At 35.1% G+C, this 27227-nt stretch overlaps 1 protein-coding gene across 27 annotated transcripts in view; it reads right to left on the bottom strand.

Moving 5' to 3' along the window:
• The window catches only part of HDAC9 (histone deacetylase 9), a 907594-nt gene that overhangs the window by 347490 nt on the left and 532877 nt on the right, over positions 1 to 27227 (bottom strand). For 15 of the 27 annotated variants that reach the window (XM_030932435.1, XM_030932454.1, XM_030932434.1 and 12 more), the window contains one exon: positions 5264 to 5395. The exons of the other annotated variants lie outside the window; for them this stretch is intronic. In XM_030932435.1, coding sequence (XP_030788295.1) covers positions 5264 to 5395 — 132 coding nt within the window. The remainder of the gene's footprint in view (positions 1 to 5263; positions 5396 to 27227) is intronic. 27 annotated transcript variants of the gene reach the window in all.

Genomic DNA, 27227 nt, shown 5'->3' with positions numbered 1-27227 from the left:
GGCAAAACATACAACATAGTATTCAACAGTTTCTAAATAAGTAAAGATATCCAGTTAGAGAGGGTCACAGGAGCTTTGAATGAGAAAAAAAAAAAAAAAAAAAGAAGGTAATCTTTTCTTACTTGCTCTTATGCTATTGTAGAAAATAACAGTAATGAAGATAATAAACTTGTGAACATCAAAAGACAGGTTGTTAACAACACATGAGGTCCAGACCCATTCAAATAGGTCTGAAAAAAATTGTTCAAATGCTGTGCTGTAAATTGATTTTTATTTAATACATTAAGGCTATACCTTATTATACTGTATACTAGTTAAAGTTATATGAAGAAAATACAATAAAATGTAAAATCTCAACATTGGACTGATGACCTTGTACAACACCATCTGACTTTAACTCTACTCAACTTATTTTCCAGAAGATGAGAAGTTGCCTAAATTTAACATGTAGATTTTTAAATACCAATATAACAAGAAATTCCTTTTAGCAAAAGTCAGGCAACAACAAGACAGATTCTTTATTTAACTCACCCTTTCCTCTTCAGATACAAAATTCACATGTACCTCAACTTATGCAGAAACTAATGCATTTGTTAAAACATTTAATTGAAAATATAAATTTCCATTTCCTAGAAATATAGCTAGAGAAGTCATCTTATCAAGCTTTGGCAAATTATTTATTCAGCTCTAATTAATTCCCTACCACTTTCTACAGTTCACTCATTTCAAAATTTTCCTAGTTGCCTCATCATTACACCTTGTCAACCCAACACTGCACAAATGATCTTGCTTTTCAGAGACAGGACTTTTGATATGATTTCCACCAGCATCTTTTCTTTCTACTCATGATTATGTTATCTACATTCTGTTTTCCCATTTCAAATATAAGGCACTTCTCTTCTTCTCTAATGCTCACACATTTAGTCTTACACATGATCCCATCCCCTTAAAAAAAATCCTAAAAGGATTAGTTAGGTGGAATCTTCACGCCCTCCTCCTACACTGGAATTGCCCCTCTAGTCTGACGGCGTGCTAGTAATTCTTGAGAAGTGGTGTGTTCTCACAATGTCCACTTACTTCTTCAAGCCCTGGCAATATAGCTTACCCACTATAACTGCAACTGTTCTCTCAAATGCCACCACACTTGAAGGCCTCTGAGAAAACATTCCTTTCCATATCCTTTCTACAGTGGCATTCTCTGCATCCATGTTTGTCTTTCCATCTCTTTGACTTTTCTTCCTCCTACCAATTCCTAAATTCAGACATTCACCTAAGTTTGTGGCTTTATCTCTTTTCTATTTCCCTTGTCAAAATCACTCAATATCATGATTTCATATGTCATTTTGGGGCAGAATTATCTCAGGAAAGTCATATTTCTTGCCTTTAACTCATAATTTCCAGCCCAAATTCCTCTGAAAGCTGAACATTTCAAGCTCCCCTACATATGTGTAAAACTCTATGTATACATTTTAATATTAACTGTTTCCTGCATATCTCTATTGTTTCATCACCCTAGAGTCATCCTTACTCTCTCTTTACTGCAAATATAATTAGTTACTAGGCCCTTTTAAGGATATCTTTACACTATCTCTCCATCTATGTATGACTACAATAATTTCAGTTTAAGACTTTGTTATTCTGTCATGAACTATAGCAAAAGTCTGCTAATATTTCTGAGTCACTAGAGTAGTCTCTCAAACTTTTCTTTCAGACTCTTGCAAAAGGATCATACAAAGATAACTCACACCATGTCCCTCTGCTCCAAAATGGAGTCTAATATTATTTCCCACCATTGCCCTTTCTGTACTCTACACTCAGTCAAATTAAATCACCTCTTCTCCTTTAATGCCAAATACTTTTCCAGTTCATGCTTTTGTATCCTTTCTTTCCATTTCATTGCAGGCCTAATCCCACCTATAAGGTCAAAGCCTGGCTCATATAACATACGTCCCTCAGAGAAAGGGAACTCCCAGTCTCCAGGCAATATTTTCTTACCCTCTCTCAGAACACCTATAACTTTCAACTTGTATTATAATTATAACTCTACTCAGAAATGCAGTGCCACTGGAAAGAATGTGAGGTTAGTGTAAGAATTCTAATCCTGCCATTTATTTACTGTGAGATTTGAGCAAATTATTAGTATCATAAAATACTTAAACACATTTTGCTCACTGCCTTTCTGTCTATATATCTTGTTTGCATTTTGATTAATCTTTTTTATCATCACCTGTTTTCCTTTAACAAAGAAAATGCAGAGATTAAAAATTCTTATAGGAACTTCTTTTTCCCAACTCCTAACTCTTGTCTTTACAATATGACTAACTGATTTCTCGTTAATGTCTCATTTCCATATCATTTCCATTTCCATATTTTTAAAAAACTACTTTCTTAAACATTCTGTCTTACCAATTTTAAATTATAATATTTATATTATTTTATGATATTAAAACTGAAGTATTTCCTTATGTAGAAATCACTGTGATAAGCACTAGAGTTCAAGGCAGCAACTGCTGTACCAGAGGATTCTATGACATGACACTGGATGGGATCTGGGAGATGGTAGCAACTGATTTTCTGAGATCTCTGATCTCAGTGCATGATATTGGAACTGGAGCTTGAAGAAGGGTAGCCAATGAAATAAGGATGCTGGAGTGGGGAGAATGGAAGAGAAGGCATTGCAGGCACAGGGAGAGTCAATTTTAACATTTGAAAGGAACAGAACTTTTTGTAGAGGGCAGAAAATACTTGAATTTGAAAAAAAAAAAAAGATGGCAAGTGGGTTCCCATGTCAATGAGGTGGAATGAGTTTGAAAATAGCTTACACCTGAATCTATGAAATGGGGAAGAGAGAAAAGATATAGAGGTAAGAGGATAACAGCAACAGCAACTGAACTGCTATGATGTTATGATAGTCTCTGACAAGATACTAAAAATATCTTAAGTATTAAGATACAAACAGATCTCATCCAAATTAGATGAAAGTTGGCAGAGCAATGGGAAGGAGTACAGGTGAAGATAGCTGTGTGTCAGCAGTCTGGAGCCTCTAAAGACATTTCGAGTAAGTGTGGTATATCAGTTAAAAATATCTACCAAAGCATCCACAAGTCCACTCACCAGAAATGCCTGTCTAATAAATGTACAAGTCTCTCTTCCAATACATATTGTTTCCTGAGATAAAAGGGTGAGTGCTTAATCTCACAAAATTAAGAAGAGAAATATATTTTAAATTTAAGGAAATTTGAGTAAAACTCTGGTAAATCATAATCCTTATAAATAAGAACCAATCATTACTGAGATAGGTATTGAGCTAAATGCCACTGCAATTTGGTATAGAAGAAAAAGTGACTGTGTAGAAAAAGCTATGATCAAGAAAACAGACTACAGGAAAACAGAAAAGCACATTGGGATAAATAAATATCACTTCAGACATTAAGGCTATGAAGCAAAATAAAATAGCACTATATTCAGTTTTTTCTTTTCTTTTCTTTTTTTTTTTTTTTTTGAGACGGAGTCTTGCTCTGTGGCCCAGGCTGGAGTGCAGTGGCCGGATCTCGGCTCACTGCAAGCTCCGCCTCCCGGGTTCACGCCATTCTCCTGCCTCAGCCTCCCAAGTAGCTGGGACTACAGGCGCCCGCCACCTCGCCCGGCTAGTTTTTTTGTATTTTTTTAGTAGAGATGGGGTTTCACTGTGTTAGCCAGGATGGTCTCGATCTCCTGACCTCGTGATCCGCCCATCTCGGCCTCCCAAAGTGCTGGGATTACAGGCTTGAGCCACCGTGCCCGGCCCAGTTTTTTCTTTTCTAGAAGTTTTTTTCTTAGAGGGGGCCTACTTTCTGCAGTTAGAAAAACCACCTATCTACATTTATATTAGACACCTGATAGGTTTATAATTCTTCACATTCAATAAAACAAATTCACTCCCCAACTGCCCATCCCCGTCAAAGATCTCTATTAGAAAAACCTAAGATTTTTATTTACTTACATACAATAGTATTTCCTGGGAAAAAAGTCTGTAACTCCAAACTTAGAATTCAATTTGTCTAAATTAGTGATTATATTTAATGTTGGAAAATACATATAAACTCTAGTAAAATAATTGTATTTATTATTCACTGATTTAATATTTCTTATCCCAAGGAAATATTTTCCATTGAAATCACTAACACTTTTCTTCAGATAAGCATATAAAGGTGTCCAGATTGTATGGGAGACTAAATATTTTTTCCCAAAATTGTCGACCAAACTTTTAAGTTGCATTAGAATACACGTTTCTACCTCCACTTCCACAGTCTTCCTCTATATTACCTTCCTGTAGACACTGTCATGGCCAAAAGAGATATATAGAACATGAAGAATTTTTAAAAACTTACTAAAAATAAGATCTGATCTTGGAGAACTAATACTAACTGCCCATATTGTTATAAGCACAGTTTTCCTTGAGAATGGGAAAAAAAAAGTGGTTGCAAATTACCACTTCTTTCTTCATACAACCAAAGGAAACAACTAGATACAGTGCATGGCTCTAAGTAGGTACTCAAAAAACAGTAGTAAGTAGTAGTATTTTGGCTAGCATTTTTGGTTCTTACAGCCTTAGGTCTTTCATTTCAAACCAGTTACAAGTGGAACTAGGGGTGTTGTAAGACCTCAGGTTGAATTTCCTAACCCCTCTACTAAAACAGGCAGCTAAAAAAATAACTTCCATTTGAGACCCGTGAAAATGACAGTTTCTTCCCCTTCATAAAAAGCAATATATCCCTCTCCTGCCATAAGTCCCACTTCACTAGTAAACACATAAAGTCATTTATGAGTTCTGTAAATTTGTTGAAAAGTCAAGGTTTTGCTGTTCCATGTAGTTTAATTTTCCCAGATGTATTTTGTACATTCATGTCTGAGTACAGGAGAAAGTGTTCTTCTTGGACCTCCCTCTGCTCATTTCTGATCAAATTTCATTAAAAATTATATTCTTCTGGTTGGCATTCCCAAAATGGCCTGCCTGTTTCTGAAAAGAATAAGGTGAGGTTTGGTGTTCCCTAGTTATGCCTTGATTGACACATAGTTCTGTTTTTTCATTCATTTCCTGTTTAACACAGTTGGTGAATGCATAGCAAGGTTTATTGAACTACTTGTGAGTTTTCAATATAATTTCCTTTCAAGAAATATTTCTCCTCAAAATAACTTTTAATATACAGCAGGTATATTTATTCTAAACTATTTTTTTCATTCCTACTCCCAGCATTCATATGTCTGCCCAATCCTCAATTACCTGTCACCTCAAACATTCGCTTCTTGAATGAAGTGACAACATTTCCATCCTTCCGCCTGAGTAAGGGGCTGCTTCTCCTCTCTGCCACTTTCTGTTTTAACCTGGACCGCACCTTCAAGTTGGGCTCAGAGGCTGGGGATTGAGACAAAAAAAATAGATAAAAATTAAAAAAATAGAGAGCCAATTGCTCCTGTGTTAAAAAAAAAAAAAAAAAAAAAAAGTCTCACCCTTTTCTTGGTCCATTCTCATTCTCAAATGAAAAACTCAAGCACATAAATGAGGCATTGACTCTATATTAATGAAACAGGCAAATGTTGCAATTATTTTTATGAAATGTGTGAAAGTTTTTTCAACTTCTCTAAATATGAAAGTAAAAAGTTAACAAAAATATAAATTTTCTACTTATTTTATCTAGCAGATTTGGGATTGTTAATGGGACGTTTAATTAATAATTGTGTTTGGGTCACAGTAAGATTTATTATACTTCATTGTCAGGCCTTTTAATTCTCTCAAGGGTGAAACTTAATAACCACTAAAACAGTAACTTAATGTGATTTTAGAGACTCTGACCTGGCTTGCGGTAATAAGAAGACACCTCTGAAGCATATAATTTATGTCTAATTCTGACTCCTGGAGTATTTCTTTGTCAGTAGTTTCTAACCTAAAACCTTGGGAAAACATACTCTGTGTAATGACACCAAACCAACTAGAATCAATGCAAATAAGACATTCTATACATTCAGTATACTATCAGCTGGAAAGAAAAGGTGGCTAAGTCTTTGAATTGAAGGTTCTGAGTTAGGTTATATATTCCATAATACAAATGCACATTATTCACATGTATGTTACCATTTATTTTGTATTCTAAACAGTGAAGCTTATTATAGAGCTTCACTATTTTTAAAATACCACTTATTTTAAAATAATTATATCTTAGAAGAATGGAAACATTGGATTGCATCTCTGTGTGACAGAAGTGGATGATGATGATGGTGGTGGTAGTAGTGATGGTGGTGATGGTGGTGGTGATGATCATCATGAAAAGGATATTTCTGATGACAATTAACATTTATATAGTCTTTTCTATGTTCCAGTACTATTCTAAATGTTTTATCAATATCAACCTGTTTAACCATAAAAACATCTAGAAAGCCTATACCTATTTATAATTTGATTAGATCAATGAGGAAACCAAAACACAGAGAGAGGGTAAGTATCTTGCCCAAGGTTACAGAGGTAAAAAGGGATGAAGCCAGGCTCTGTACCCAAGAAGTCTGGCATAAGTCTATTCTAAATACTGAAAATGTTGCTCCTCCAGCTTCCCTTATGTATTATCATCATAAAAATTATAAAACAGTTTTTCCCAAACCACCACTAATCATCTAGAGGAGATACAATGTTATAATGTAGCTAGATTTTATCAGTGAAAATATTTTTGAAGGAATTTATATTTTTGCCAGACTGCAAGGGATATCAAAGGTAGAACTTACAATTCTTCTCCACTTTTTTTTGTTTTAGTCTTCAAATATCTATAGTTTTTGCTTTAAGCTTTGACGGAGAACTCTTGCATTATACGTTTTCTTGGAATTGGCTTGGTGAAATAGGAACTTGACAATGAAGTTCAGATACAAAAAAATAAAGCTAGCTACTTTTTTGTGTTGTAAACCTGATTTTATGCCTGAAAATACTGAAAACATAAAAAAATCAAAAGCCTGAAAATTCTGTAAAAGCAGGGTGTCAAAAGGTGGGGCAGAGATCAGGGGTGAACACAAGCTCAAAGTGATAGAGATCTGAAATGTATCACTTGCTGGGACTCCCACATGGAGGCAAACAAACCAACCAATTTGGGAAAGGATTAGGATTCTTGCCAGACCTTCCAGTAGTGGCAACACACTTCACCTTAGTGTAGGAATCTATCTCAGTTTCTAACTCCCAACTTACCCAGGAATAAAGTGAGATACAGCGACTGTATTAATGTACTTAGATATGTTTCCATGTACATATTTATTTTTAAATTCTTTTAAAAATATTGATCTTGCCTCCAAAAAGTTATAGATAATAAATATATTTATCTAAAACCTAGAAAGGAAAAATAAAGAACCATGAATCCCTAGGTGCTAACTACATTGGTATCCTCTGTAGCCTTGCTAATAACCATAGGAAATCACAGATTCTCAAAACTTAGATGGAGATATGATTTTATAATGAAACCTGATGGATTAAATGGTGCAAATTGGCAGTCTGTAGGGAATAAATCAATTGATCACTTCAAAAGGCAGTGGGTGGACTAGAAAAGACCATGCATTTTCAGTGAGGGATGGGAATTCAGTCTGCATGGGACCACTTTCCCGTTATGAAATTTGCAGTGGGATTCTAGTGCTTTCTAAGCCTGATTCGTCACTTGTGAAACACAGCATAATGCCTTTCCAATTAGATACCTAAGAATAACTGTGAAGATCTGGGTGAATGTAGAAGGGAAGGGTTTATGAAACATATTATTGGTACTATTTCTGAAGGCTAGTTATACTGCTAAGAGGGGCTGATGCAGAACTGGGCCCCAAATCTCCTGAATCTCAATCTTGTACTCCTCTCTTTCCTAATATATTGCATCAGCAGCGGCTGAGTGTCTGCAATCAAGATAAAAATGTGCTGACAGATTGGAAAAATAGCATATGCCATTTAAACATTCTAAATGAAACCTAGAATTTTCCAAGCTTTTCAGAAAGAAATGATTTTTAAGGTCAGCAGATAGCTTTCTCTCCTGTTTGTATACTTGAGAATTGGCCAGATATTCAGCTTTCAGATTTCTTTCAATGGTCAACATACAAAAGTAAACACCAGAAGAGGAATGAGAACTGGGTTTTAGTCTTGTATCTACCACTTAATAAAATCAGTAACCTTGAATAATTCATAGTCTTGCTGAACATCAGTTCATTCACACAGACCAACTAAGATGATACCTTCATTGTGCCCGGAGTCAAATAGATGCCTGGATGATTACTTTATATCATTAAACCTCAATTTCTCATGTTAAATGGGGTGTTGGAGGGATTTTCTTCATTTTCCCCCCAACAGATTCAATTTTCCTTCCTTCTCTGAGCCCATGGCGGCTGAATACTGGGGTTGCAACACTCTAGTTCTTTGCTGGTTGGATTTCACTTGGGCTTAATCTACTGGCAGGATAGGCTGGTGGCCAAAGAATTAAGGAGGAGGGAGAGGCCAGGCTGTCCTACACTCTCCCTGTCACAATGCTGCATCATTGGCCACGGCTATGTGTCTTCCTGACTTCATCTCCCTCTGGAAGCCCCTATTCCATGGCTCCAGCTCTCTAGCACTCCAGGAACAATTTACTTCCCTCTCTTCTTTGTGGGAATGACCTCCCACTGTTGCTATTTTCTGGGTACCCCCACTTCCCTAGGCAGTTCATTTAACCTTACTCACTTCCTTGTTAAGTACTCCCTTCATAAAAGTCTATGACCCATACTGCAAAGATCTGTTCCCTGCCAGGATCCTGATTAATATAGTCCTACATATCATTTTTGTTTTTTTTTTGAGATGCAGTCTCGCTCTGTCGCCCAGGCTGGAGTGTAGTGGTGCGATCTTAGCTCACTGCAACCTCCGCCTCCTGGGTTCCAGTGATTCGCCTGCTTCAGTCTCCCAGGTAGCTGGGATTATGGGCATGGGCCACCATGCCTGTCTAATTTTGTATTTTTAGTAGAGACAGGGTTTCACCATGTTGGCCAGGATGGTCTTGAACTCCTGACCTCAGATGATCCGCTCGCCTCGGCCTCCCAAAGTGCTGGGATTATAGGTGTGAGCCACTGCACCCAGCCAGTCCTACATATCTTGCAGCTACCGTTGGATCAAATGAAATAATGTCTAGTAGAGAACAGGCCAGTGGTTCACAACCAGGGAAGATTTCTCCTCCAGGGGACATTTGGCAATATCTGGAGACATTTTTGGCTGTCAGTATGGAGAGCTGCTATAGGCATCTGGTATGGGTACAGGCCAGGGGTACTGCCAAACATCCTACAAAGCACAGGACAGCATCCCATGACAAAGTATTATCTTTACCCAAATGTTAATAGTGCCAAGTATGAGAAACCCTGGGACAGGCAATCAGTCAATGGCAGCTGTTAATAATTCTACTGCTCTGGGATGATTAAAGAAAATAATATCTTTCAGAGATTCCCAAAGAAGCTGGAGAAGGGTAAGGGAAGAAAAGAAAAGAAAGATTATTAGAAACTGAGAGTACTGTATGTAGCTTGAATATATTAAATATTTCAATAAATTTTATACTTGGAATTTGATTTTAAAATGTTTCCAATAGCACTAATATTTCTAAAAATAATAATACTAGGCAACTTTTATCATTAGTTGATGGGGTTATGCAAAAAGGCATAACTCAGTTTTCGAAAGGATAACATTTTACGCATTGTGATTATCTGAGGACATAAGGTTTTGAAAATAAGGAACCTCTGACATACTGTAAAGCACAACATAGATTTATGTTCACAAAATATATAATATACAACTTCTCTAAAGAAAGCCCCTATTTAATGTTTCTAGCAAATCCTTCTGCCTATATTTCAGGTTTTGGGTCATGAGAGATATTAAAATCTCAGTAGTGAGGGTGAGAGATGAGATGATAGATAACTATCATTTAGTACTGGCAATGCTCTATAAAACTCACTCCTAACATTTCAGAAGCCCACACACCAAAGCTCAGCATGATATATACCCAAGCAGAAGAATTAATGGCCTAGTGTGCTGACTTGGTTTGCAGTTAGAGTTAATTCTATTTTTAATACTCTGGTCTCCCCAAAGGCTGAAGATTTCCATGCCAGTGACTTACTAATGGGATGCAAATCCTCAGAGCCCAGAAAAAGATCACTAGCTGGAGAGAGGTTCTGCTTGTATATGAATGTATTTCATGCCTAGTTGCACTAATTGCCTTTCCATTTTTACCCCACACCCATCATTCTCTACATCTCAATTAATCATAGAAACAGAAGGCAAGCTTTTTAGTGTGTGTGCTCGTCTGAATACATTTGTCTGCTGAGATGAAAACTTTGTATAAAAATTGACTATCATTACTTAAGTGAAAAGAATCAATAGTAAAATAAACCGAACAGACATAACACCTTTTTCTCTTCTCACCTAAAAGAAAAAATCCTCAATAAAAGGAAACAGAAAATATCTGAAGAATGCCTCATGAACTAAAGGTATTTCAAATCTTTATTCTCATACTAGTCTCCATGGTATACAATAAACAGGGTGGCAGGTATGAGAATAAAACATGGGAGAGGAATAGTAAACCTAGGTGGCGGATGCAAAGTTTAAAAAATTAGGATTCCAAGGTATAGTGAGTGACACTGTCCAGACTTGCCATTTTACTAAGAGATTGATATGTGTCACTGTGTACATAAGTGTGGGGTGTGATTTTTGTACACACATGCATGCAGACAGGTATACAAACTATCTTGTGTAGAAGCACAAAGGACTCTGACACAAATAGACCAGACCTCTCATTCCAATGCTTTTTTTTTTCTTTTTTTATTTCCCCAAGATGGAGTCTTGCTCTGTCGCCCATGCTAGAGTACAATGGCCCGATCTTGGCTCACTGTAACCTCCGCCTCCTCCTAGGTTCAAGCAATTCTCCTGCTTCAGCTTCCCGAGTAGCTGGGATTACAGGGGGCATGCCACCATACCCGGCTAATTTTTGTATTTTTTTTTTTTTTTTTTTTTTTTTTGAGACAGAGTCTCGCTCTGTTGCCCAGGCTGGACTGCAGTGGTGCAATCTCAGCTCACTGCAAGCTCCACTTCCTGGGTTCACGCCATTCTCCTGCCTCAGCCTCCCGAGTGGCTGGAATTACAGGCGTCCGCCACCATGCCTGGCTAATTTTTTTGTGTTTTTAGTGGAGACAGGGTTTCACCATATTGGCCAGGCTGGTCTGGAGCTCCTGACCTTGTAATACTCCCACTTTGGCCTCCCAAAGTGCTGGGATTACAGGCGTGAGCCACTGTGCCCGGCCGCCAATGCTAACTATTTGATGTACTAACTGTAACCCCAGATGAGTGATTTCATTTCTGTGAATCATTTTATCATCTATAAAAGAATGGTAACAATGCCTACCATAAATACTGTTTCTTGGCTCACCTGGTTGTCTGTTATAAAAAAAAAGTTGTTCAATACATAGATGTTGAAAGAATGTTTCATGACGTGCACATATAAGATGAAGGAATTTATGTTAAAATTAAACAAAATAAAAAATAAGTAGGGAGAGAGATGGCTGCAATTGGTACACTCCTTTGTCTAGCGTAATGTTTGAAAACACCATAACAATAATAATAACCCTTTTCTGAACTTTCACTTAGTATACTTAAAATAACTTTTGGTTAATAATTGACTTCACATATTTTTCCTCACTTTTTAATTTGCCTGCTTATACATTGTATTCTATTTAGTTCTAAGTCTTAACTCTATCATCACGTAAGAAGGACTACCTACTCTGTGCATTTTGCCTCTGTTCACTTTTTTTTTTTTCTTCAGAGACCAGGTCTCACTCCGTCACCCAGGCTGGAGTGCAGTGGCATGATTCCAGCTCACTGCAGCCCCAAATTCCTGAGCTCAAGAGATCCTCCTACCTCAGCTTCCTGGGTAGTTGGGATCACAGGCATGTGCCACCAAACCCGGCTAATTTTTGTATTTTTTTATAGAGGTTTTAACCAGCCACATTGTCCAAGCTGGTCTCCAATTCCTGGGCTCAAGTGCTCTGCTTGACTTGGCCTCCCAAAGTGCTGGGATTACAGATGTGAGTCACTGTACCCGGCCTCTGTTCACTCTTAATCCTAGGTTATGAATATTCTTTATGTCAATAATTTAGATTAAAAAATTTAAATACCACAGAGCATGGTATATAGAAGTTCTTCATTCTTATTGAAAATTATCATAAGGAAAAAAGGAAAAGTTTCCATTGTGTTAATATTATTTATATTAATATTTTAACATAATATTTCATATATTAAGATGATTATCATTAACCAAGATTGAATACTAGATTAATAAATGTTTCTTTAGGCCGGGTGTGGTGGCTCACACCTGTAATCCCAGCATTTTGGGAGGCTGAGGTGGGCAGATCATGAGGTCAGGAGTTTGAGACCAGCCTGGCCAACATGGTGAAAACCCATCTCTACTAAAGATACAAAAAATTAGCCAGGTGTGGTGGCACATCCCTGTAATACCAGCTACTTAGGAGGCTGAGGCAGGAGAATCGCTTGAACATGGGAGGCAGAGGTTGCAGTGAGCTGAGATCATTCCACGGCACTCCAGCCTGGGTGAAAGGGCGAGACTCTGTCTCTAAATAAATAAATCAATATTGTTTTAAATAAGGAATATTTGGGATATTCAACAATTCCATCTGTAGTAAACATTTAGCTCTGTAATCATAGGTGAAGGTCAAATCTTCACCACCAGCTTCAGATCCCTTTCTGGCATTGTCTATTCTTCCCTGCAGCACTGTATATGTCAACTTCCCACAGTTTGTCCCTCCCGTAGGTTTCTCCTGCTATCTCCCCCTCTCAAGGATCCCTTAGGAGCTGCCATATTTAAATGTTTTGTTACTTGGAACCAAATACTTATAATCTATCACCTATTCATTCACTCTGTGTCCTTTATGAAGATTAGATTTCCTGGCACAGTTCCTGCCCAAGTCTCTCCTCTAACCCAGGCTGGCACTGTAGAAATCCAGAAACTGTTCAAATACGTAATCAGTACAACTGTGAAAGACACTTTGGGGACACAGTAGATCCTCCAGTCTAGTTAATCAGAATACACAGGTTACCCTAATTAAAAGTTTCATAATTATACAAAAGGTACCTATTTTCAAAAGTACTATTCAGCATAGTACAATAAATAATACAATGTATGCCTCTTTTGGCTGGGATAAAATTAACCTTTAATGTTATGAACTAGATTTTATATATTTCGACACCAAGGAGCAAAATTTCTAATGTAACTACTTCAAATTATAACCACTTAACAGTATGTAATTCATACATAAAGATTTCAAAAAATAATTTTGGGGGAATTTCTAGCTACACGTGTGGTAATATATGAATGCAATTTCCTAAAGACATTATAATACTATTTGTCTTTGAGAAATACTACTGCATCTATCCATTCTCTTATTGCACATTTTTGTCTATTTGTTAAGATAATTATTCTTTTTCAAAATCCACATTGGTAAATGTTACTCAATTTACAATATTATCTTTTGAAAAGTACTAATTTTATAATAAAATGTATTGCTTGCTTCTGATTATGTAAGTCATACATATTTGAGATTTTTAAGAATGGGAAAATCTGTATATACTCTAAAATGCTCCCTTTGTGTTTTATAGGCAAAATTATTTGAAAATGAGAATCATTATATTTATGATATCCTATTTGTTCATTTAATAATATATTATGAGTCTTTTCCCAGGTAATTATATATTCCTTAAAATTATTGCATTTATTATGTTTTTTGCTTAAAAATCTATTATGTTTTTCCCCAAGCAATTATATATTCTTTAAAAAATACATTATGAGGATACATTATATATTATATATCCACACATACATGTAAATACACAATATTTCATTTAATAAGACAATGTTGGACACTTGAGTGTACTACATTGCTGTGCTTTGAAAGACAGCACTGTTATGTACATCATTGTGTGCATTTTGTGGGAAGTTGTAGTTCCTTCTATCAATGTAAATAGAAATTCAATTCTTAGGTTTATCACAGATGGAAACAACAATGATTAACCTCTTCACATATAGAAACAAAACGGTCATACACAGGAAAGAGAACTACCAAGTCCTTGGAGGCATTGCTGAGTAGTATGGGAAGACGGTATCGGGGCCGTAAGTAACAGGAGCATGGTCTAGAAGGGGAAAAGTGGGCATTTTTCCTTTAGCATCTAAAGCTCATGACAGTGCACTCAGTTCCCTCTAAGAGCAGCACCATATGCTGAGTCCTGTTTCCTCCTCCTCACCAATGTGCCTCAAGAGTGCCTGGCACTCAGCAGGCTCAGGTGAAACTCAGTAAAAGTTTACAGAGTGAATGAATGAATGCACAAATTTCTTATTTTTTTCCTGTTTGTTCCAGTATTTAAAAAAAAAACAAAAACAAAACAGTACCACTCAGTAGTAATACCAGATTTTAGAACTACCTTTAGTACTACTCACTATTGTTTTTGTAATACTAGGACAAACAGGAAAAAATAGCTTTCTAAAATTTTTATGACATTTTAACAAATTATCATTTTTAACACAAAAATACTTTAATCAATGTGATTCAGTATAAAAATAAATTTTAATAGTAGCTTATAAAATTCTAATTATCTTCTAGTTAAAATTAAAACCTAGTATTTAATTAGTTCTATTGTTTAATTACATTCAATTAACAGCTATTGAATAATAATATTGAGAACCAAGGTTGCAAGTTTCATGCAGACTGGAAGCCTGTGTAGCCTTATTTCCATTGTTCAGGTACCTATACAGTGCCTACTACATGGAATAAACCCTTTAGCTATTTATTCAAACAAGGAATCAAGGAAAGGCAAAGGGGCATGTTAAGTGCTGAGGCAACTCCCCCAGAGAAAAGACAGAGCGTTTTTCTCCTAGGTACTCATGGTCTCAAGAATGAATAATATACTAACTGGGATCAGTGCCGTGTGATAGGTATAAACAGAGTGTTGTGGCTGAAAGGCAGAGATTGATTTGCTTTGAAAGAGGATCCTCCAGGGCTCAGTGAGATGTTGACAGGTAAAGGTGGGAGAAGTGCAGTTCTATGCAGAGGAAATAACCACGTCCAATGGCACAGTGCCCACAAATTCAAAGAATGGAGATTAAATATGCTGGTGAGGGAAGGAATACTACATAAAAAATAAAACTTCAAAGATAAATATCAAGCACATTTTAGCTAATCTCTGAGACACTCACAGAGGTTATTCAACATGTATCTTCAAATTCCCTCTCCCTTCCGGCTCCTTCTCAGAATGTAGACGTGCTCAAATATTTCCCATTCAAATAAAAATAAGCCCCCACAGACATAGATCTTATTAGCTACTTCCTGTGATTGCACTTTCATAGTCAAGTTAAATAACTAGCCTATACTTGCCACTACCATTTCCTAACCTCAAAACACTGCAATATGGCTCCAGCCCTCGATGCTTAGCAGAAATATAATGTAATCATTGATTTTGTGTCTATTTCCAGTACTTAGCAAGAACATAGGCTCAATGGGTCTCCATAAACAGTTACTGAATGAATAATACATGCCTGCATACATCCAAGCATGAAGGAAACTTACATTAAAAGGCTGAGTTTCAAATATTGTTGAGAAGAGAACTAGATGAACCTCAACTACCCTAATTTCTAAGAATTTCTTGATGCTGAATGTTATGGGAAGAGGTCTTATAGATCATATGTGGAATGCAGAAGGAATTTCTCTTTTCTGGCAAGCATCACAAATACTACATTTTGGAGTCAAGGAACTCCATATCTCATACAGGCCAGAATGCCTTCATATGCTAACTCCTTTATAAGCTTTAATTTTTCAAATATATTTTATTTACCTGAGACAAATTTAAAAATCTATCTAGCATCATTTTGAATTATCATTTCAATAAATCGAACTAGATTATAAACATGTTTCAGTCTTCAATCCAGTTTCTAAAAAAATTTTCTTTTCTACCTGAATCCCAAAGCTTTATGATAAAGTATACTTCTGAATTAGTATTTCACAAGTAACATGCTACTTTGCAGAAAATCTCAATTCATAGAGTATATATTTTTTCTTAAAAACAAGTCCTTTTCACTCTAAAATTTTGTATAATTATTCTGCTATGAATCTTTCTGTAATAAACTAATTCCAAAGTTTACATACATACACACACACATAGATATATAGATACACAAAATCCTGTACTAGATATATCTTTTATATACCATTTCAAATAGAAATGGCGTGAAAAGTAATTCTATTGTGGATATAAAACATTTTAACATCCCTCCTACCCAGATAGTTCATAAGACAGCTACATGTGTACACATAGATGTGTACTAACTGCACGAGAGAGTGGGGCCATTTTAGTAGGTGAGATCTATTTAGGGTGCAGCCCAGTGCTTGATAGGGACACACACGGAAACAGCATGGAATTATTCACAGAAAACATTATAGGTCAGGATTTCATGGTCCAGAAAAGTAATACCTATCCCCTGATAATATCCTGGGTGTCATCATAAACCTAAACTTTGTTGTACTTATTCGTTCTCTCAGCATGGACCTCATCTTGTTACCCTCCTAAGAGTCTGGAGTTGTTTTCCAGTCTTGACTCTACCACTGTAACATCTGAGTAAAGTATTATTTAATGTCTCTGCGCCTCGATTTTCTTGCCTGCAAATGTGGACAATCATAGCCATTCGTGACCTTAAAGAGTTCAGAAGTACTGAATGGAATACATTGACTACAATAAGTATAATAAATCACTGTTCAATTTGAAATGCCATACAATTGTCTTCTTCAAATATATTACTTTAGATTTTTTTTCTCTGATGTTTATCTGAAAATTTTTAGCCAATTCCCATAAAATTGCAAAATCATCCTCTAGCAGGTCATTTCATTCCACAAGAATTAAAATAAAATAATATTTAAAAGACTATAACAACGATTTGCTAACATGAAAAATTTTGTTTCCTTGTTTTCTTCTGATTTACCCAGTCATAGTCATCCAGAAGCAGTTAGTCTCTTACCTCCAAAATGTTATTGAAAAGTAAATTCTTAAAAATTATTTAGCAAAATAACTTCTAGAATTTTAAATACCTAAATAAATGCATATTAGTTCCTATTTTAGTGCATATATTGATTTACTCATATAAGAGAAATTTATTCTGTGACAATTATGAGCTCTCGGAAGATGGTGGGGATACAATAATAAATAGGCTATAGATATTGTCCTCAAAGATTCCTCAACTGAGTAGAACGTAATTTTGATACAGAGATATATGCACAGAGATATGCCTGGGCATATTTGGGCATATACATTTGGCATAGAATATGAAGTGACTATTTGGGGTGGCCTGGTGGTTAGGAACTTACCAGGTATAGCCTAACAGAGAGGAAATATATATCATCTGAGCATTCAAAGATGAGTATAAGCTATTTAAGAGTGCACTTTAAGAAAAGTAAGGAGCATTTGGAAAACCAGATGCGAATGGCTTGTGTGAATGGGAAATGGAAAGATTTGTTCATGGCATTTCAATTTTTTCAGTACTGCTAGGGCAAAGGGGTATGAGGTCATGGAGTGGGGAAAGTTGAGAGAGGTCAGAGAGGGAATGAGGAGAGAGAGATCCTGCTTGCGATGGAGGAGCTTTAGCCTTGTACATAACAGAAGAGGCAGTAAATGGCTCTTTTAGAGGGTAGGAAGACTAGATTTAAACTTTTGAAATTCAAAGGATTGAGTGGACAGGAGTATGATAGAATCAGTGGTTAATAACTGGAATGGAGACTGAACAAAATAGGGAATGAACTATAACAGTAGGCATGATAAGAAAGGGAGGACTTAACAGCAAGCAATAACAGAAGTTAGTATCGGAAGAAATGAAGGAGAACTAGGAGCCTGGTGTGGTTCTGAGATTTCTGGACAGAACATGGTTCTATTTATTTCTTTAGGGAATCACATTGTCCAGCTTAATAAAGAGATGCATGTACATTTTTTAAGTGTCTAATTATTGTTAGTAATAATTGTTATCTCTCGCAATATAATTTCAAGTCTTTAGGTGCAACCTCTAAGTCTATTCAACTCTTCACAGCCCCTTAGATACATTCAGGTACCATGGATCAATAGCATCACTGACAAGGGGTCAGCACTAACTTCTGGCCAACAGGAGATTATCCTCTTCCCAGTTCAAATACCACCTTGCTTCTTGCTCTTTTCCTGTTTCAGAACCTTCCAAGTCACCTGGGCATCTGTTATTATTAATTTCACTTTGTAAGTTTTGATTTTATAACCTTTAGACAACCTTTATGGTTTTGGAAAGTTCTTGGTAATTCAATTCTACTCCAATAGCATTTATAACTTTACTGGACTTTATCATAAATTTTCCTTATAATATATATTTATAAGGAAACACTATTACCTATTTTGAATGGATATAAAAGGCAAATTTTCACCTCTAGATTCATTCAGGCCTCCCCGAAATCCTTTTCTAGACAGATCATGAGTTACACACCTTCTATGTAGTCAACTTTCTCTGGATGACTGTCTGGATAAAGGCATCTCAAACAAATTTCACATAAAATGGTAAAGAGGTAGTAAGTCAGAGTACACTGTAGAAAACATCATCTCAACAAAAACTCTAAGCAGTTGGGGTAGGCAGAATAATGCCCCACTCCAAAGATGTCCACGTTCTATTCCCCAGAATTTGTGAATATATCACATTAGGGGGTAAAGGGAAATTAAAGTTACAGATGGATTTAAGGTTGCCAATCAACTGATTTAAAGAAGATTAACTTGGATTATCCAAGGCGTCCTTAAAAAATAAGGAATAGAGAGGCAGAGGATCGTCAGTGCAATGCCATTTGGGAAGGGCTTGGTTGGTCCTAGTGGCCATGAGGATGGGAGAGCCCACAGCTAGAGCTTGCAGGCAGCCTCTGGAAGCCAGAAGAAACAAGGAAAGGCATTCGCTCCCAGAGTCCCCAGACGGGAACATGCCAGGGTGATGCCTTGATTTAAGCCCAGCCAAAGCCATTTTGGACATCTGACCTCCAGCATTGTAAAAATAATAAATATAGATTGGTTTAGGCAACTAAGTTTGTGGTAATTTGTTATAACATCCACAGGAAAATAATACAGTAGTTGAATGAATCCCAAGATCAGTGCTATTTTGGAAGTCTGAATATTCTGAAATACTGGTTCTGACTAGATCAGATTTTACTGGGCTGTATTTTTAATGCATTATTTTTAGGTAATGTAGTAGGATATTAAAGAGTAGTATTAATGATATATGATCACATAGCAAAAAATGCCAGGACAACAATTTACTTAATACTTAGCACTTTGCCACACTTAATTTTCTAGGGTAAAGGTTTTATTAATGTATTTGTTTATTTGCAGAAGATCTAAAAGATAAAAAAGACAAAAGGTATAACTTATTTCTTTTAAATCTTTCTGTAAAAGTTCTATAGGGTATAAATATATAAAGGATTATTTAATTTAACCATAAAATACGAAGAATACATTAAATGGCCAAGATAAGCAATTTCCAAAACTTGAGTGGGAATATTTCCCTTTTTTTGTTGCTGTTGTCTTATAGATTCCATTTGAAATATTATTAAGCCAAATACTAACTCTGTGATAGGCCTATTTCTAAGAACAACTTCATTTTTAGTTTAATGTAAGTAAAAGAGGAGGGGGAACATGTTTAAACCTTTTAACTGCTTCAAAATAGTTAATCAAAATATTTTTTAATTTTATATATGACCTTTATAGTATGAGATACAATTCCAGTCTGTTACAACTTAATCAGCTGAATATAAAATGTAACCTTCCATCTGGTAAATCAATTTAACAGACATAATTGTGCCCTACCATAACTCAGTAAGACACTGAGGAAAACCATTGAAATGCTATTTCCTTTTCTTTAGAAGAGAATTATGTACAATTTCAGCATGCTTTGCATTTCTAAAAGTTAAAGTCAACAGGGAGGTATCATTCTCCTTTACTTGAGTTTCCCATGAGAAAATCAACAGCAAGTTTAAAGCTTGTGCTCTTATTCATGAAACACTCCATAATACTAACTTGGCTTTAACCAGAACATATTATTTGGCAGCTAAAACCTTTAATTAGAATTATGGTTTGAACAGATTTTCACTGAATTCAGATTCTGGAGGGGCTCAAAGAAGAACACTATTTTTCTAACCAGTTTATTCTATTTCAGATGGTTTAAATGTTGTACTTATGATGAGTAGAAATAATGTTGTACTTAAGATGGGTTGAAAAAAAAGAGAATGTTGCTCTGATTCACATTTTGTTGGCTTTAATTATGATTCACCATTTCTTAAGAAGTACTAAGCATCAGACAAGAAGAGAAGAAGAGAGACTCCATTCAACAAATGTTTACCAAGCACTTACTCTGTGCAAGGTTTACACTAGGCATTATGGAAGAAAAAAAAAATACATCTGAAAAGATGCTTCCTACTTTAAAAAGGAGAAAAAGTAGGTGGGGGAAAAGACATAATTTGGTGATAGAGTGGACAAAAGAATAGAGAAGACGACAGAGACAGAACTGAACCCAAAAGTCAAGCTTGCATGTTTGGGAGAGAGGCACTGGCAGAATTGAGAAACTCAGGAGTAGGAAGTCTTGAGTTGTGGAGGATTGGAAGGTCAACTTCCCAATCTGTTACATCTAAATAGTTGCAAGATATCTTGGAAATGCTAGCCTGAAGTCTATGGAAGGGTTGAAGTTTAGAGATGTGGAGTTAGATCCCAAATGTAAGAACTTAGAGGAAAAGAATGAAGGCAGTCCTGATCAACCTTTTCATTTTATAGATGAGAAAGCTGTGTTAAACCCTACCATCAGAAACGACTACTGGTTAGTATGAATAACAAGTAGGATCAAAGTCTTTAAGATGGTGACAATTCAAATAGAAAAGTTAAAACAACAGAAGGGACAATGCAGCTTTAGGAATCTCAGGTTTCACGAGCTTCATATTTAAAGGATATGGTGGTGAAAATAGAGAGGTAAAGCAGATGAATGAAAGGGCAGCCCATGAGGTTAAAATTTTAAGGAGCATGGGTTGGACAATGGGGTCAAAGTCACAGAGAAAAAGGAAGCCTGAGAAAAATGTACTGATTTCAGGATTTGGGAGTCCCTGGTATTGTTTCAGAACACTGATTTAGAAGAGACCAAAAGCTGAATCAGATGATACACATTTCTATAACATCATAACCTAGCATAATAACTACTTTAGAATAAATGTTCAATAAAAGTTATTCTAAATTCAATCATACAGGTAATGATAAAATAGGCTCACAGTTTGGCAACAAAAGGAGAAAGAAAAAAAATTATAGCCACAACACATAGTAGTAAATTTCAAAGAATTTTCGTTTCTTTCTAATTCATTGTTTAGGAGAGGGATAGATTTTGAGTGTAAGCATTATAAAAATTCAGAAGATGCTTACATTAGGGGTAGTTGAGAAAAATCTCTTAAAATCAGACTCTGAGCTCCTTGAAAGCAAAAATGTCCCTTAATCTACTCTATGTGCTCAGAGTGACCACAACTTCCAACCCGGTGTTAAGTGCTGAGTAAAAATTTGCCCTCCTCCTTTTCCTTCTCTCCTGTCTCATTTCCCAGAATTAAAAGGGACAACTTTGAAAACAACCTCCTTCTTTGGAACAGCTTGAATCAGAAGATTGCTAATGAAACTCTAAAAAAAATGACAAAACTAATGAACTGTTCTTCCCAATATATTCAGTCCCTTCTAATCTTTATTCTATGAAGTAACAGACTGACTGTATTCAGTCTATTATAAATATATCTATTATATTTATATATAAAAAGATATATATTCAGTCTTATAAAAATAATTATAATTACGTTATATATTTAATATATAAAATAATATTTAAATATATCTAATTATTAGGTATATTTATATATCTAATTATAAACATGTACAACTTCTTAGACTATACACTTTAATATAATTTCTTCCAACAAAATTTAAAAATATTTCCTGCTAGTCAGCCTAAAGTTTCAAACTTTAACATATCTAGTTTTAAAACTCGAAAACTTTCTATAAACATGAACTTCCTGAATTTTGTCTTTCACATTCTCCTCTTAGTATCTGCCCCTTAAAAAAGAGATGAGACCTTAACAGTCATGGTCTTTCTTCATGTGGCAGCTTTTCCATTCTCTTTCTGATTAAATATTTTCCTGTGGTCTCATGTCATTCATCTCTAGGACTTACTCAATACCACCTCTGGATTATCTGATTTATTTATTTTATACAAGAGAAAGGAATTAAGATGTTTCCAATACTTAACTATGAAATAGCCAACATTTTATTTCACTTCCTGCCTTCTGTATCACAGAGTTCTTCATCACTGAATTTTGTGTCTACTCATCTTCTTTTCCTACCCTGGAGTCCTCAGTGAGACTTCTCAGTTCTCTAATTCTCTAATATTAATATGCATATCCTCTGCCCTTCCCCATTCCCTCTCTATCTGACAGTCATCTTTCACTTCTAGAGGACTCATAACATCACTGTAATAACAATAAGTAAGTATATGAATTCTTAAAAAAGATAAATATTATCCTAGTAATAAATTCAAAGGGAAATGATTTTCTACATACGTATATGTAGTGGTAATGGCAAACACAATCGATGTGTCTTTAAAAAACATTTCATAAAAACTGGAGATATATTCTTTTTTTCTTATAACTGTACTACAAATGAATGATATTTTGTAATAGCCTCTATATGGAATATTTAAACACATATAATTAAAGTATGTCTATTATTTATGGGCCTATAAGTTTATCTGTCTTCCTTAAGAAATCTAGGAGATTTGAAAAATAGCATTTTCCTTTATAGAATTAGCAAATTAACACATTTTGGCACTACTATCACATTTACAATTTCTCAGAATTCTGTCAATAATCAGCAAATTCGTTCTGAAAGTTTGTTTATGGCAAACATATTTGGAAAGCCCAATTTGAAATAGATTTTACTTTTGAAATAGTTTATTATTTGAAAACCTTGTTAAGTATTTAGATGCAGGAAGAAAACATCAATTTTTGGTTTTAAATAATTTGTTTTCCATTGAAAATATCTCTCATCATTGTTTTTACAAAGAATATCCCAAACATATGCTATTTCTAAAAGGATTTTGAACTTTATTCATCATTGGACTGAAGTTAACTTAGAAATGACACAACCTAAATTGTTATAAGTCACTACTTTTATTAGGATAGGTGCAACATGGTATTTTAATTTTAGCAAAATTGCCATTTTCAATGAGATTAGATATCACTTATTCTTGTTCAAAGAATAGGTGTTAAGGGTTAAGAGACCAGATTTTGAAATAAAACTCGCTGTCCTCAAACCTGGCATTGTACATAAGGCCATAATAAAGAAAATGAGAACTGAGGAAAGTTAGTAAACCTCTCTGTGTTCTCTCATCTATAAAACTGGTGAGAAATAACAATATCTACTTCTAGGATTATTGTATGGCGTTAATAAGATATAGGTAAGAGGCCTAAAATGGATCTAGCACATAGTGACCAAAGTTATCTATTCCACTATATAAGTCTGTTAACATTAATTTTCTTCAAAATTATTATTGAACAAATGTATATTATTCTTGCTAGTTGTGATCTCAGAATCCATTGATTACTCATTTATTCCTGACCAAATAATACCCCCAAGTAATTTGCTGCTCCCTTATCAGTGTTTTACTATGGAAAAACACAGTGTGGTGTCTAAAGTAGGTGAAACATCATTATCATGTAATAAATTATTATGCTCTTCTTGCTATTACATTCTTTATTCTCCAAACATGATTTACATTACAAAGGTCTCAGTGCATTTCTCTGGAAAACACAGCATTCATCTCATAAATCTTACATGATCACCTATTATGTTTCAAAAAATGAAGGATTTGACATGACTCTATTGTGTTGTTAGCAGCAGTTTTTAAATAAACAGGAAAGAATGTAACAGGAAAGAATATATATTATCTGCACTGTTGAGACCTCCAAAATAAAACACAAATCCTGTTTCTGAGTAAACTTGATTATTATGGAGGCACAATGTGTACATGGGAATAGAATAGCAGCAAAGGCAAATTAAGGAACTGAATTGTAAGATTTCAACATCACTGTTTTGGGGCAGAAAACATAGAGGACTGGGAAAAGTTTCCTTTGAGTTGAAGTGCTTAAAATGGCTTTTGAAGAAAGGGTAGACAATTTAGATTTGAAAAGTCCATTGAGGAAAGGCCAAGTGCATTTGTGAAAATCCACACAAAACTCTATAAACAGAAAATTTTACACATCAAAGCTGCCCATTAGATGGATGAATGCTCGTTAGGGTTTTGCTCTCAGTCCAGGTTATTTGAGAGGTAAACTGCAAACTCCATCTAAACTTCTGTAAGGGGCAAGTGAGATAAGCTGTTCGAATGAGATGGTCCTGGGAATTTATCAGAATGACCAGAATGACCAGGGAAAGGGTGCTTGTTTTTGCCATTGTTGTTAAACTGTGAAGAGGCGAACCTAGGCTTGCTCTGGGTTATCGTTGTCAGAATTTGGAGGGAGCATTACTGCACATAAAGCCCAGAAGAGGCAAGACTGGAACTCGTACTTCTAATAACAATCTTTAAACACACTGAATTAATAACATCATCTAAGCACCTGGACAATAGGAAAATTCATTTAAATGACTCCCTCCAAACACCTCCCACTTTTTAAAGCAAACTAATTTGTATTTGGTTCTTGCTTCTTAAAAATTAATGAGTTCTGAAAATATAAGTCTCTTTAGACATTATATCTTCTTTAGGTGATGTGATTTAGAATGCTTTTACTAAGGCTTGTGTTCAAACTCGGAGGGAAGAGTTTGCTGTGACTGGTTAGTGAACTCTGTCTTGGATACTGGAAGGGCTTCACCATGATGCTTATGCCACGCATGTGCTTGTCTTGCTGTATACTTGTGCTGTACTACATGATAGTCACTAGACACAGGTGGCATTTTAAACTTAAATTCAGATGAATTAGTTTACAAAATTAGTTATGAGCTAACAAATTAGTTAACAAAAATTGAGCTCCTAAGTCATACTAGCCACATTTCAAGTGTTCAATTTCAAGTGGCAACATGTAGCTAGTGGCTACTGAATTGAACAATGCCAATGTAGAACTCTTCCATCAAATTATATTTGGCAGTGCTGGTCCATGCTATTTTCAAAGAACCACATGTGTACAGCTACAATAGGCTAATACATTCTCTCCAAGAATTTATCTTCATTACCTCTGTGTTACCTACTTTAAAATATATATAATGACATTAAAATACCCATTTTGAAATAAAGATACTGAAGGCTTACAACTTAAAAAAAAGTAACATCTTAATGCCTTTTCCCAGCTATATTCCTTGGGTGGCTTGGATTTTGCTTTCATTCAAGAATGCCTATAATCTGAAAATATGAAATAGTAGTTCCTCAAGAAGTAAGGTGGTTCAACTGTTCAACTGCTGAATTAAATAAAGTATCAGTCAACCTATTAAGAACCTATTATATGTGCCTCACTGTGCAGACTGTGAGCTCCTTAATGTCAGAAATCTTTTTTTACTTATTCTGGTTTATTTAATATTTATGTCTAGGCCCAGCACAAAGTGTGGTTTGTCAAATAAAGAAGGAAGATGTTACAAGCATTATCTTTATAGACATTTTTATCATCTAATTGGGATGAACAGGATAAAAACAACATTATAAAATTTAATATCTCATAATTAACAAAATTACCAGCTTTTATAACAAAAATTACAATGATATGAGAATACAGATAAGGGAAGTGTCAGAATAAAGGTTCTATGAAAAATACCTTTTGAATTTATCTTGTATGTGAATAAATGGAAAATAATGGAGGAATCAGTATGAATATTAAAATGAAAATAAGAGGATAAAAAGCAAATAATTCTACAAAAGAGGAGGCTGGTAGACATAAAGTAAAACAAAGTCACTTGATAAAAAATCTGATACATCACAACAAACTGTTATTATGTGCTGCTTTGAATAATAAGATAGTCCTTAACCAAGTCCCCCTCCCCTCCCACTCCTCTCTCCAATTTCTTTGCCATAAAGAACACCTCCATTTTAAAGTAACTGAGTTAGAGGCTGAAAATTTAAGGAAAATATGATCTTAAATGTTTCATCGTTTATTTTATTTCTCTTAATTTACTTCATTAGGTAAGTCTAAAGACATACAAATGCATATATTTGCATGAAATATTTCCTCAGTGTTCTCAGTTCAATAGTTGTGAATATTATAAATCAGGAATAATTTTTCAATCAGTCTCATGATTATACAACAGATGGCTAAATGCTTTTAAAGTCTTAATTATTATTTTTTGCCAATTTCTCATTCCAATCTTATCTAAAATGTCCTGCCTGTTCTAAATGAGCATTTTATGAGGAGTGAAAAATATGTCATTAGACTTTTCTATAGTTACCGATTACGATTAATTTGAGATACAACTGTGCAAAAGCACGGTCATTTATTTCTTATACATTCTTCGAATCATTAATATATTTTTATCACACCTCCTTATGAAACACAATTATATATCTCCTTCTTAGTTTCATATACAATCTTAGGAATCATTTGGTCCATTTGCACTTAATTGAAAAAACTGAAATCTAACATCATGAACCACTATGGTCATAGTCATGTATTAGTGACAGGGCTAAGACTAAAAATTAAGTCTCCTTTTGTCATTCTAATTCTTCCATAATTACATTATATGGCTACTACTATTTCCTACCACTAATTCTATATTATTATTCTTAATAATTCATACTGGCAATATGTTCTGAGACTTACGTCAGGCACTGTGCTGGGCAGTATATTTTTGCTTACAATAACACTGGAAGGCAAATTTTTCCATATTTGCCATTTGAAGAAACTGAGGCTCAGAGAAATCCTGCACTATGTGCAGGTCACACAGCTGTCAACAGTGCCAAGCTAGAATTCTCAGCCTTGTTCATCTAATGCCAAGCCATGAAATTATTTTCCATGCTTTGTCTTTCCAGGCTACATTAACTTTTCCGCAAGCAAAATATTTGAGTTATATTTTCGAAGTTCTTTCAAGGCTGATTCATTATCACACAATTGTCATTTGATACTTGCTCTTAGCTCCA

The sequence above is a fragment of the Rhinopithecus roxellana genome, chromosome 6 (assembly GCF_007565055.1).
Source record: "Rhinopithecus roxellana isolate Shanxi Qingling chromosome 6, ASM756505v1, whole genome shotgun sequence".
In the NCBI taxonomy this organism is placed as follows: domain Eukaryota; kingdom Metazoa; phylum Chordata; class Mammalia; order Primates; family Cercopithecidae; genus Rhinopithecus; species Rhinopithecus roxellana.
The sequence above is the reverse complement of the archived record's forward strand: the minus strand, read 5'-3'. Positions and strand labels throughout refer to the sequence as shown.